The 13,322-nt window shown below is 34.6% G+C and overlaps 1 protein-coding gene across 1 annotated transcript in view; it reads right to left on the bottom strand.

The window, feature by feature from the left end:
* The window catches only part of LOC141302135 (cadherin EGF LAG seven-pass G-type receptor 1-like), a 71,718-nt gene that overhangs the window by 30,503 nt on the left and 27,893 nt on the right, over positions 1 to 13,322 (bottom strand). The window contains exons 3-5 of the mRNA XM_073832324.1: positions 10,703 to 10,925; positions 7,364 to 7,479; positions 4,538 to 4,626 (exon numbers count right to left, since the gene is read on the bottom strand). Coding sequence (XP_073688425.1) covers positions 4,538 to 4,626; positions 7,364 to 7,479; positions 10,703 to 10,925 — 428 coding nt within the window. The remainder of the gene's footprint in view (positions 1 to 4,537; positions 4,627 to 7,363; positions 7,480 to 10,702; positions 10,926 to 13,322) is intronic.

Raw genomic sequence — 13,322 nt, 5'->3', positions numbered from 1 at the left:
TGTTCAAAAATTTACACCCTTGGAACTTAAGTCCCTCAGTTGTCCTCAGTGTGAAAAGATGGATCTCAAAATCATACAAAACATAAAATGCTGAAAAAACAAAAGAATTTGTAGGACCTGAAGAATTTTACTGAAATACAGCAAGCAATTTAATTGTTCAGGACAAACAAGGGACTCATGAACAACTATCACTAAACATCAACAACAACAAAAACACAGCTGTGGATCATTCAAGTAACAACAAAGTATTAAGAATCAGGTGTATGTAAACTTTTGAACGGGGTCATTTTTATACATTTATACATTTAAGAAACGTATTATTATTTTCTCTTGTGGACTGTATGTAAACATCTTTTATGTGAAATATATTTTTCAGGTCGGTACTAAATAAAAAAATAACATGCATTTTGTATTATCCCTTTTATTTTGGTAAAATAATTAATATTTTGCAGATTCTGCAAGGTGTATGTAAACTTTTGACCTCAACTGTATGTTGTTTGGGGGCAGTGAAACCCGAAAGTAATAGCTTAACATACTTGACTGTTCTTTAATCATTTTTCTTAATGTTATGAGAAATGACTATAAACAATTTTTTTTAATCACGCTTCATATGTGATAATTGAATCTTCAAGTTTTTAAAATGTGTTCTCAGATACCCCTAGATACAACAAATCTAACCCATACAGAAGCAAGTCAGCATATGTGAATGAATTCTGAAGGATCATGTGACGCTGAAGACTGAAGTAATGATGCTAAAAATCCAGCTTTGCATCACAGGAATAAATTACATTTTAAAATAATTGTAAACAAAAAACAGTCCTTTTAATTTGTAATAATATTTCACAATATTACTGTTTTTTACTGCATTTTTGATCACATAAATGAAGTCTTGGTGAACAGAAAAGACAGGTTAAAAATAGGGGGGGGGGGGATATTATTATTACACTATTACACATACATGATTAGGGTCTCTGTGACTTCAAACAAAAAAACAGTCAGTCTCAACAAACCAAATAATTTTAAAAGACTGTCAAAATGTGAATTAATGCAATGGTTTTTTTTTTTATCATCAAAGGATTGTTTGTAAAAATCGCAGTAGGTCGCCACTAGGCGTGACACTTGAAAATGAAGAGACCTGACACTTCAAAGCATCACTGCATTACAGCTGCGTCCCGTTGTGTTTGCTTATTATCACAAAAAGGTAAATATCTGAAAGTGTCTTCAAAAACAACTTGCGTCCGTAGACAAAACAACTCTAAGATCAATGGGGAAAGAAAAAAATCAATGGGGTCAAACAGAAAGTGATTCACATAGTCACCATTTCACAGTTAGAAACTGCTGAGCAACAAAATAGAGATGGATTTTGGAAGAAGATGAGAGATGGATTTCGGTACTTCACCACAACCTTACCATATGGACAAGGCTCCAGCTGGAGCAAAACTTCATGAAATAAAAAAGCATATTCTGGAGATTTACTATAATAGACCGGGGCGTTTTTATGTTTAAGTGCAACAGAAAAAACGTGTGCCATCTGGCGCTTTTAGAAACTCCAAGCGTGTTATTGTAGTCCCGGATTAACTCAACAGGGGGTCTGCTATTGTCTGCATTCCCCATCGGACTATATTGAACTTAGACTCTTTAAGTGACGGGTTAAGGGGGAGCTACAGCCACAATGGAGCAAACACGACATACGCATGAAGAAAAGGGGCGCTGAATCTCAGACGGCTTTAGGGTCTGAAATTTCAGTGTGTTTACAAGTGTAAATGGTGTTCCAATCCAATAATAAACTTGCTAATTTACACACTACTTTATATTAGATACATTTTGGTTGCAACCACTGGTATTAGTGACAACCCTGCTGAAAAAAACTGCTAAAACCAGCCTAGGCTGGTTGGCTGGTATTAGCTGGTTTAAGCTGGTTTTAGCTGGAAGTAGCTGGTTTTAGCTGGTCTCCCAGCCTGGCCAGGCTGGTCAGGCTGGTTTTAGCTGGTGGTTTTCCTGGTTGACCAGCTAAAACCAGCCAACCAGCCTAGGCTGGTTTTAGCTGTTTTTTTCACCAGGGAATTCAAACTTCAAACAACAAAAAAAATCAAAGAAATTATGCACTCAAAAAGAGAAACCCACTGCATGTTGACTGTCATCCCTCAGGGACGAATGTTTCTTTTTTAAGAGACTTCAGTGAGATTCTTTAAAGCTTTACTATGATTTAATTCAGGAGTACTGACTCAACTAGAGTCTTAAAACACATTCCTTATGAACAAATACTGTTTTAAAGTTAGGCAGCATGGAAATTAAGGCTACCAAACTGTCACTTAGGAACATTAATTGCTCGTTTAACTACAATATGGTGAGTTATTTGTAATTCAGCAACAACAAACAACAAAACACTCGAGAACTATTTCCTTTAAAACACGAAGAACAAGAATTCAATACCGTATTGAATAATACAAACACTATGGGTTACAAAATACTCTTAAAAACGAGACGAAGTGTAATGAGATCCCGGATAACAGAATACACGCACCTAGCTTTTGGCCATGAAACAAGAGACATGACGTATTACACACGCACCATACTTCATAAATGCTGCATTTCAGCAACTGAAATATGAGGGTCTGAAAACTGAACGGGATCAAAGAAGCAGAAATACAAGCTGTTTCTTTTGACTGGAGTTCTTAGAAGATGCTGTGAACTTTGATACAGCTAGAGATGCCGCTGATATCATATGTCTTCTATCATGAAATATGGACACACTGATCTCATCAAGAAACACACGACTTGTGAGACTCTGACTTTCTCTCGCACAGAACTAAACAATTGGACTGAAGTGCAAATAAAGTGCTAATTGACTTCCAAACATTGCACTTCAAGTCAAACTGTGCAATTTTTACCTAAATAATTTCTAATATTCTGATTTGACCTAAAAAATATTTAGTTTAAGTTTTAGTTGATATTTAAGATGCTGAAGACGAATGCAAAAGAAGAAAAAAACACTGCAGCAGGCAAAGCAGGATCACTGTTCACGATGGACAAAATGTAGAGGGTTTGCTTTTACGTCACAATTTGGTCAGTTACCCGCATACACAGCCATATTCTAGATACTCGGATGTAAATAACAGCATGGACTGCATGGTTAATATACTACTGAATATGTTGTTCTACTAATTTATGCTGTCTAAATTACAAAACCCCCCAGAAAAAACGTGTGTAAGTTGCTAAATGATATAGAAAAGAACTTAGTAAGAAGGAAAGGACACAATATTTTGACAAACTAAAGTTAGTAGGTGGTAAAGATACGTATGAGCAGTATTAATTAAGATATTAGCCTAATATTTCACCTACCTGACTGGATATTATAAGAACAAACACGAATGTTGTCAAAATTCTTGCCCTGGAAATGCTGGTTCAGTTTGGCCAACCACAAACTTCTTTTACTCCTCATACAGTTTTTTGCACTCTTCTCCTTTTGGCAGTCTAAAGTACTCCAAATGTTTTATTCCAGTCCGACTAATTAGTACAGCCCAAAACATGACAATAATTGACCATTTTCAGCAGCAATAATCAGCAAAATATGTGAGTTTTGTTCGGTTCAGTGGCATTGTTCACATTCCGTGCCGCTAATATGACTGATTGATGACACGTCGTGGAAAAAAAATGCTAAATACTGTTTTCAGGATTTATATGAATGAATCTCTGAGGGGAACTGACTGTCTTCAGAAAGGTTTTGACAGTATTTTCTTTTCATCTTACCTCATAATGCATATTAATGTAGTATTTAAAAGTGCTTTGTGTACAGCGGTAACTAAGGAAATGCTACATTGCGGCTGTTCCATAAGCGCCACCTGCTGGCAGAGAACGAATTTGCGTTCTCATTTATGTAGCATAATTTCACAAAGCTAATGTCAGACCATTCTATTTTTGCTTTAAATTTTGAAGTTATACAATCTATTTTACATCAAAAACTGTTTACACTATCCACCATTTTACTAAATAACTGATGAGTGGTGCGATGAAGGATTCTAAGTTCTGTTTGGGTGTTTTCTTGTTCCGATCTCCATAGAAATCCATGATAAAATGGGGTAAAAAAAAGCTAGACTGAAATGAAACTTTTTCAATATAACTAAACATAAAAAGTGCACAGGTTTAACGTTACATTATCAGCTTGGAAAATATGTTAATTTCACTACAAACACCAGAGACCAGAAATGTAAAGGACGGCTCCAGTTGGACAAGACTTCCGCGTTTAGAAAAAAGTGAATATGTAGCATGTTTGTTTGAATTGTAATTAAAACACTATGGCTCTGCAACCGTTTCATACATTCTGATTTATATAAAGGCACAGTCAGGGGAAAAATGTGATAAACCATCAAACCGCTAGAATAAAAAAAAAAAAAAAAAAGTGATATAGATTTTTGTAATATCTTAATGCAAAAAAAAAAAAAAATGTGTTTCCCGACTGAGGCCCATTAATTTTTCTTCACTGACTTTCCAACCACGACAGCCTCCATTCTCATTGTGTTTGGTACAAATGACTTACCTTGTTGTAGTAATGTAGATGTACTGTGTGCCATTGTCCATCACTAACCCCACCAGCTACAAAAGGAGTCACCGTGGTTTTAGATTCTCCTATAGAAAAATAACAGGAAAGAGGAAACCAGTTTTGCTGAAATTCAAGAAAGAGTAATTCTGCTTGTGATCATTGGATAAAGAAAAAAAAAAAGTTTTTACATGTAAAATATATATTTGCACAACAACTAAATAAATATAAATACACAATTATATTTATATAATATAATATAAATATTAAATTAACTAGAAATACTTAACACTTAACACAATATGCAATTCAATTCAATGGCTCCAAAGCGCAATGAGGATTTTAATTTGTGTGGCATTTTCCAGTCTAGTGGATAAACGAGTAAATCATTATCAAGGAGATAATAGTGTGCCAGGACCTCCCACGACAGTGCATACAATGTCAAATATCTTAGTTGTTTATATCTTTCCCTGACTCAATTATGTTGAGTGATGGCTAGTAAGCTGGGACAGGCCTTTGACCTATAAAGGTTCATAATTTACCAGAGAATCGCTGTGCTGTTTGATGTTTTACATTCCAGGACAGTGAAGGAAATGCCTTTCACTGTCTTTATTCTCAGCCCATGTGGACGGGTGACCCTCAGTGTTGTAGTAAGATGTAACAAGCATCTGCTTATACTAAGACACTCCAGAGATGAATTCCACTGTCGTATTTCCTTTGGAAACAATTCTGACCCGTTAAAGAGACGGGACGTGGTATTTCACACACACTGGCTGGACAGTAACTCCTGTTGATGTGTGAGGTTTGACAAAACAAAGGAACAGGTAGACAGAGGAAGTGTGTTTTAATGCTCTTTGGCCACCTGCTTCCTTTGGCACGGATCTGGATACATCCATACGCAGTAATGTTCGAGATATGACACTAAAAAAAAGTAACTTTGTTCAGATTCAAATCTGACTGAAACCCATGTAGTTGTTTGTAGTTTGAGCAGACACAAAACAAAACAGCAACAACAACAACCACAACAAAAAATAAAAATAGATTTTTACACATTTGATTTGATTGTTTCCCTCACTGAATAAAAAATAACAAAAGGTAATTGTGACTTTTGATCTTACAATTTCGAGTTATAAAGTCAGAATTGTCTCGCAATTCTGAGAAATAAAGTTGCAATTCTGAGAATTAAACTTGCAATTCTGACTTTATTTCTCATAATTCTGAGAAAGAATTATTTTTTTTCTCTTATTATATATCTGAGTTTATATCTTGAAATTGTGACTATTTTTCTCATAGTTGCGAGTTTATGTCTCACAATTCAGACTCAACTGTGAGTTATTAAGTCAGAATTGGGAGATAAACACAATTCTGTGAACATAGCAGTCTTTTTCCCCCCTCAAAACTGGACTTTATAACTCACAATTGTGAGTTTATATCACGCAATTCTGACTTTATAACCCGAAATTGTGAATTTATATCCCACAATTATGACTTTATAATTTACAACTGCGAGTTTATATCTCAGAATTCAGAGAAAAATCAGAATTGCGAGATACAAACTCGCATTTGCGAGAAAAAAGTCAGAAAACTCAGAATTGCAAGTTTATATATTGCACAATTCTGAAATAAAAGAATTGCAAGGAAAAAAGTCAGAATTGCGAGATACGAACTCGCATTTGCAAAAACTTTATTTCTTGCTATTGTGAATTTATATCACGCAATTCTGAGAAAAAAGTAAAAATTCTGACTTTATATCTCACAATTTTGACTTTATAATTTGCAACTGCGAGTTTATATCTCAGAATTCAGAGAAAAAAGTTAGAATTGCAAGGCAAAAAGTCAGAATTGCAAGATACAAACTCGCATTTGCGAGAAAAAAGTCAGAAAACTCAGAATTGCAAGTTTATATCTTGCAATTCTGACTTTTTCAACTCGTAATTGTGAGTTTATATCGCACAATTCTGAAATAAAAGAATTGCAAGGAAAAAAAGTCAGAATTGCGAGATGCGAACTCGCATTTGCAAAAAAAGTCAGAATTTAGAGTTTTTATCTCCTTAATTCTGACTTTATTTCTTGCTATTGTGAATTTATATCACGCAATTCTGAGAAAAAAATAAAAATTCTGACTTTATATCTCACAATTCTGACTTTATAACTCGCAATTGCTAGTTTATATCATGCAATTCTGACTTTATAACATGGAATTGTGAGTTTATATCTCACAGTTCTGACTCTACTTCTCAGAATTGCAAATTTATATCTCACAATTATGACTTTATAACTCCCAATTGTGAGTTTATATCTCAAAAAAAGTAAAAATTGTAAGATAAAAGGTCACAATAACATTTTATTCATTTTTTTAATCAGTGTCAGAAACAGGCTTCTATAGTATTATCATCATAAAATAAATTAAAGTAATGAAATGAATAAATAAATATTGATACATACATACACACTAATGTTTGGGATATGACACCTAAAAAAAGTAGCTTTGTTCAGATTCAAATCTGATTAAAGCCCTTTTAGTTATTTGTAGTGAGCACACAAAAAAAACAAAACAAGACAAAAATAAAAATAGATTTTTACAAATTTAATCCAATACAAAAATATAGTTTATTATTTAAAAAAATATCTGTAATATCATTAACATAACAATAATAATAATAATAATAATAATAAAATAAAATATATATATTTTTTAAATATGTATTGGTTTCTTGATTTTTTATTAAACAAAAGCATTGGGTACTGTTCTTAAAACGTAAGTTTTAATTAAATGATTATATATTTAAATTTCACATTAAGACTAAAATGAATTGTTTTACTTACCAGCAGAGAAGGTCAGCTGGATTTGCTCTTCAATAATTTCAATTGCAATGAAATCGTGCCTTTCATTAAACCTGCCATTATACAGGAGCAGGGCGTTTCTCTCCCTGGTAGCAAACCTATGAATTAAAAAAAAAAAGAAAAGAAAAATGAAAACCTTAATGATGACTATAATTAGCTTGCTCAATTCAAACTTTAATGCATAATAATTAGCTTCTTCAATTCAAAGTGTAAATTCGGATCCACAGGCCATTTAAGAAAAAAACTAATTTCATAAATTAGTTTTAATCTTGTCTTACACCACATCTATCATATTACAATCAGACATTCCATTTGAATGAATATTCATTTCTCATCCACAGATCAAGAGCAGGAAAAAAGCCTAGAACGATCACTCACAACAAAAACATGCAGGCTTGACAGAAGAATAAAAAAAGACAGGGAGTGGAGGAAAAGGGAAGTGATAAAACCTGCCAAGAGACACAGCTAGAGGTAATGACGCTGTAATGGACGGGGGAAACCGATACTCTGATGTTTGCCAACCTCTGGTATCTCAGTTGGCCCTGTGGTGCGGGCACCTGGGATTTTTGCAGGGAGAGGTGTCAGATAGCACATGGCAAAGGGGCAGACGCACAGGAAATATGAACAAAGATGCCTCACCACACGCGGCATCCTGTTTTCATGTTTGCCATGAGAAGAACTTGTGTGGTAGGTATGCAATGGTGTCTAATTTGCTAGATCGGTTACACTGTAATTAATAAATGGTGTAATGGGAAAGTGAGGAGACGTAGAGAAGGTTAAACAGGTGTTTACCCTTAGTAAATCGTTTTACTGCAGGCCTTTTTTTTTATAGGAAACAGCTGAAAAAGATTTGCACAAGATTAGATGTCCCATTGTAGATGCCCATTTTAAATTGGTGTGATTCTTTAGGGTTTTCATTAAAAGTCTGCAACATACTTTGGGTAAAATTCCTCAATTGTTGTGTAAAACAACACCCTTTGTACCTTTTTTAAAACAGCTCTGTTCATATCGACTCGTTTCAGTGCATGCCTCTTTAAATGATAATGAGCTCTGCTCACCCCGCCCCATTCTTTGTTTTTTTCGTTACCATTAAAAACAAAACCAATCCACTGCATCCTCAGTGGCATTGTTGCTAAAATGTTGAGAAAATGGCAGACAGCGTACTGGCTGAGGGTGGAAATATGCTAATAAGGGACTGTTTGTCAGCGGTCATGGGCGGAGCTTGAGCGATATGATGTCATACTGCTCAGAAAATCAAAAGGACTTGATAATTGAGACTGTTTAGGTTTTTTTGGGATTAAAAAAATTAGTGAATGTTTTTTTTTTTTTATTGTAGTGCGGTTATGTCCACACACTGCTAAGACACATTTATATGTAAACACCATGTAAAAGTAAATTTTTTCATCCGATGTCCCCTTTAACTAAATGTGACATAAAAATATATAAAAACAAAATAGAAATATGCAAAATAAAAACTGAATATGAATACTCAATAACAAAAAATGAACTGAAATGTAAAATATATATATTTGTACATTTATAAATAGTATTGACATAGAAATGTACTGTTTTTTATTAATACAAATGATTATTTTTTATAAGATATTTTAGTTTAAAATTATTAAAGTAAAATATAATTATATTATTAACATTTATTTTATTTATTAAGCCTATTTTTTTATTTTAATATTTTTTAAATTATTTTATTACATTTATTTATTATTATCATGATATATTTTACTTTTAAAAGTATTAAAATAAAAATATGATCACTTATTACTTATTATAAGATCTTTATTATTATATTATTATTATTATTATTATTATTATTATTTATATTGTGATGTCAGAGTTCTACCACAGCCAGACCCACAAGCCACGCACCCTGAAGACACACACACACACACACACACACACACACACACACACGTTCCCAGTCAGCTGACTTCTAATTACACACCTGATTCCACTTACCACACCCCTATATAAGCCTGGACTGTTCAGTTCACCAGTGTCTGGTCTACAGATCACACCCCCTACGATCGCTATATCTCCATGACTGTTTTGGACTCTGTGTTTCCCTGTTGCCTCTGTTGGATCTACTTACCAAGACTTTGGAACCTCTCAGATAAGAATACTCACCTCAAAACCTGCTGCAATATACTTACCGTTCTGTCAATAAACTCACCTTTTATGTTTTATACTTACTGCCTCCTTGTATGCTGTGACATGTGGTTGTTGTTGTTACAATTTATTATATATAATTTATTATATATATATTACATTTTATTAAAATTATTAAAATAGAGATGTTATTATATAATACAATTTATTATTTTAGTATTTATTATAATATAATGGTAACACTTTACAGCAAGGTGTAATTTGTTAACATTAGTTATTGACATGAACGAACAATGAACAATCCATTTAATACAGTATTTATTCTTTGTCAATGTTAGTTAATAAAAATACAGTCGTTCATTGTTTGTTCATGTCAGTTCGCAGTGCATTAACTAATGTTAACAAACATGATTTTAATAATCCATCAGTAAATGCTGAAATTAACATTACACTGTAAAAAGTTTTCACCAGTTTCAACTTCAGCTGCCTTAAATTTTTAAGTTAAATCAACTTCAAAGTACAAGTCATTTGAACTCATTTTATTGTCGTGAGTTGAAATGACTTGTACTTTTAAGTTGATTTAACTTAAAAATTTAAGGCAGCTGCTATACTTAAGTTTTTAAGTTGAAACTGGGGAAAACTTTTTACAGTGTAACAATTAAGTATTGTTCATTCTTAGTTGATGTTAACTAATAAACCTTATTGTAAAGTGTTATCAGTATGTCTTAAGCAGCACGGCTATATTTGTAGCAATAGCTGAAAATACACTGTATGGTTCAAAATGATAAATTTTTCTTTTATGCCAAAAACCATTAGGATTTTAAGTAAAGCTCATGTTCCATGAAGATATTTAGTAAAATTCCTACAGTAAATATATCAAAACTTAATTGCTGATTAGTAATATACATTGCTAAGAACTTAATTTGGAAAACTTTAAACTATACATCAATGCAAAGTTTATTTATTCAGCTTTCAGCTTTCAAAAAAATGATTCTTATGACTGGTTTTGTGGTCCAGGCTCACATATAATTCTTAATATTAAGTATAATATTTAATTAAGTTTTGAAAATGCAACTCTCTGAAATGACCCTTGGAAAAGGGACATTGCTGACATGTGAAGTAAGTGTATAGATGGGTGGATGGGGGGGGGGGGGTAGATAAATTGATGGATTAGGTAACTCTAGATGGTTTACTTACGTAAAGGAGAGGGTGAAGTGGAATCTCTGCCTCAGGCCTCTGAAGGTGATGAAGGACTGGCCAGGGAAGCTGCGTGTGGTCATCTCGCAATAGGGCTTCTCGTACTCGCCGTCAGGACACTGGCACAGGAAACCTCCCACCAGCAGATCCACGCACCTGCCTCCGTTCTTACAAACACCAGGAACACAGCGGCCTGAACGCGCATTCACCTCACATCGCTCTCCTGAAAATTAAATACCAGAGAAACATTACTACAACAAACTACTTTTTACATTTTCTGGAAAAATGGGAGCATTGCTAAAACTGATTGACTAGAATGTTTTAGCCAATGTGTTGCATTTAAAGGAACACTCCACTTTTTTTGGAAATAGGGTCATTCTCAACTCCCCCTGAGTTAATAAGTTGAGTTTTACCGTTTTGAAATCCATTCAGCCGTTCTCCTGTTCTGGCGATATCACTTTTAGCATAGCTTAGCATAGATCATTGAATCCTATTAAACCAATAGCATCGCGTTCAAAAATGACCAACGAGTTTCGATATTTGTCCTATTTAAAACTCGACTCTTCTGTAGTTATATCGTGTACTAATACCGGCAAATGCTAACCTAGCTGGGAACTAATTTCAGGTGCTGCATGATATTACTGTGCCTGCTTCGGCCATGTTACGGCAGCAAACTTCCTTGACTATTAGACTATTAGACTATTGACTATCAGAATTTCTGGCAAACAGAAATCGCCGTGGAGAAAATCAACAGCAGTACAGAGTATGAAAAGACAATGCAGAAAAGCTGAGCGGATGTGGCGGAAGACGAAACTCGAAATTCACTATAGCATCTATAAAGACAGCCTTCAAGCGTTCAATGCTGAACTAGGTAAAGCTAGACAAATGTTCTTCTCAAACCTTATAAACAGGAACTTAAACAACACTCGCACTCTTTTTGCTACAGTTGAGAGACTAACAAACCCCCCTAGTCAGATCCCTAGTGAACTGCTCTCCGACAGCAAGTGCGATGAGTTTGCTTCCTTCTTTTCTGAGAAGATCAATAATATCAGAAAGACAATTAGCTTACCCTCAAGTCATGAAGAGGTCAGACAGATTCGACCGCAATTTCAAAAAGAAGTCATTATGTCTACTTTTGAAGCAATCGATAGCAACATTTTGGAAGAAACAGTACAGCACCTCAAATCGTCAACCTGCCACCTTGACACACTTCCCACATCTTTTTTCAAAAGTGTGCTTAACTGTTTAGAAGCAGATCTCTTAGAAGTGGTGAACACCTCACTTCTTTCTGGGACTTTTCCAAACTCCCTGAAAACTGCAGTTGTTAAGCCCCTTCTGAAAAAGAAAAATCTTGATAACACCATATTGAGCAACTATAGACCAATATCAAATCTTCCTTTCATAGGTAAGATTATTGAAAAGGTTGTTTTCAATCAGCTGAATCACTACATAAACTCAAATGGATACCTGGACCATTTCCAATCTGGCTTCAGACAACATCATAGCACAGAGACAGCGCTCATAAAGATAATAAATGATATTCGCCTAAATTCAGATTCCGGCAAAATATCAGTGCTGGTATTACTAGATCTCAGTGCTGCGTTCGACACTGTCGATCATAACATTCTCTTAGATAGACTGGAAAACTGGGTCGGGCTTTCTGGGATGGTTCTCAAATGGTTCAGGTCATACTTAGAAGGGAGAGGTTATTACGTAAGTATAGGACAGCATAAGTCTAAGTGGACGTCCATGACATGCGGAGTCCCACAAGGCTCAATTCTAGCGCTGCTGTTGTTCAGCCTGTATATGCTTCCACTAAGTCAAATAATGAGAAAGAACCAAATAGCATATCACAGCTATGCAGATGATACCCAGATTTACCTAGCCTTATCGCCAAATGACTACAGCCCCATTGACTCTCTCTGCCAATGCATTGATGAAATTAACAGTTGGATGTGCCAAAACTTTTTACAGTTAAACAAGGAGAAAACAGAAGTCATTGCATTTGGAAACAAAGATGAAGTCCATAAGGTAAGGTAACTAAATCAGCATACTATCATCTTAAAAACATTGCAAGAATTAGATGTTTTGTTTCCCGTCAAGATTTGGAGAAACTTGTTCATGCCTTTATCACCAGCAGGGTGGACTATTGCAATGGTCTCATTAGACAGCTGCAGCTCATACAGAACGATGCTGCCAGGATTCTGACTAGAACCAAAAAATCAGAGCATATTACACCAGTCCTCAGGTCCTTACACTGGCTTCCAGTTATGTTTAGGATAGATTTTAAAGTACTTTTACTTGTTTATAAAGCACTCAATGGCCTAGGACCTACATACATTGCAGATATGCTCACTGAATATAAACCTAACAGACAACTCAGATCACTAGGATCGAGTCAGTTAGTAATATCAAGGGTTCACACAAAACAAGGGGAATCCGCTTTTAGCTATTATGCCGCCCGCAGTTGGAATCAGCTTCCAGAAGAGATCAGATGTGCTAATACATTAGCCACATTTAAATGCAGACTCAAAACTCACCTGTTTAGTTGTGCATTTATTGAATGAGCACTGTGCTACGTCTGAACAGATTGCATTATTTTATGTATAATCATTTTACT

This window comes from Garra rufa, chromosome 25 (assembly GCF_049309525.1).
Source record: "Garra rufa chromosome 25, GarRuf1.0, whole genome shotgun sequence".
In the NCBI taxonomy this organism is placed as follows: domain Eukaryota; kingdom Metazoa; phylum Chordata; class Actinopteri; order Cypriniformes; family Cyprinidae; genus Garra; species Garra rufa.
The sequence above is the reverse complement of the archived record's forward strand: the minus strand, read 5'-3'. Positions and strand labels throughout refer to the sequence as shown.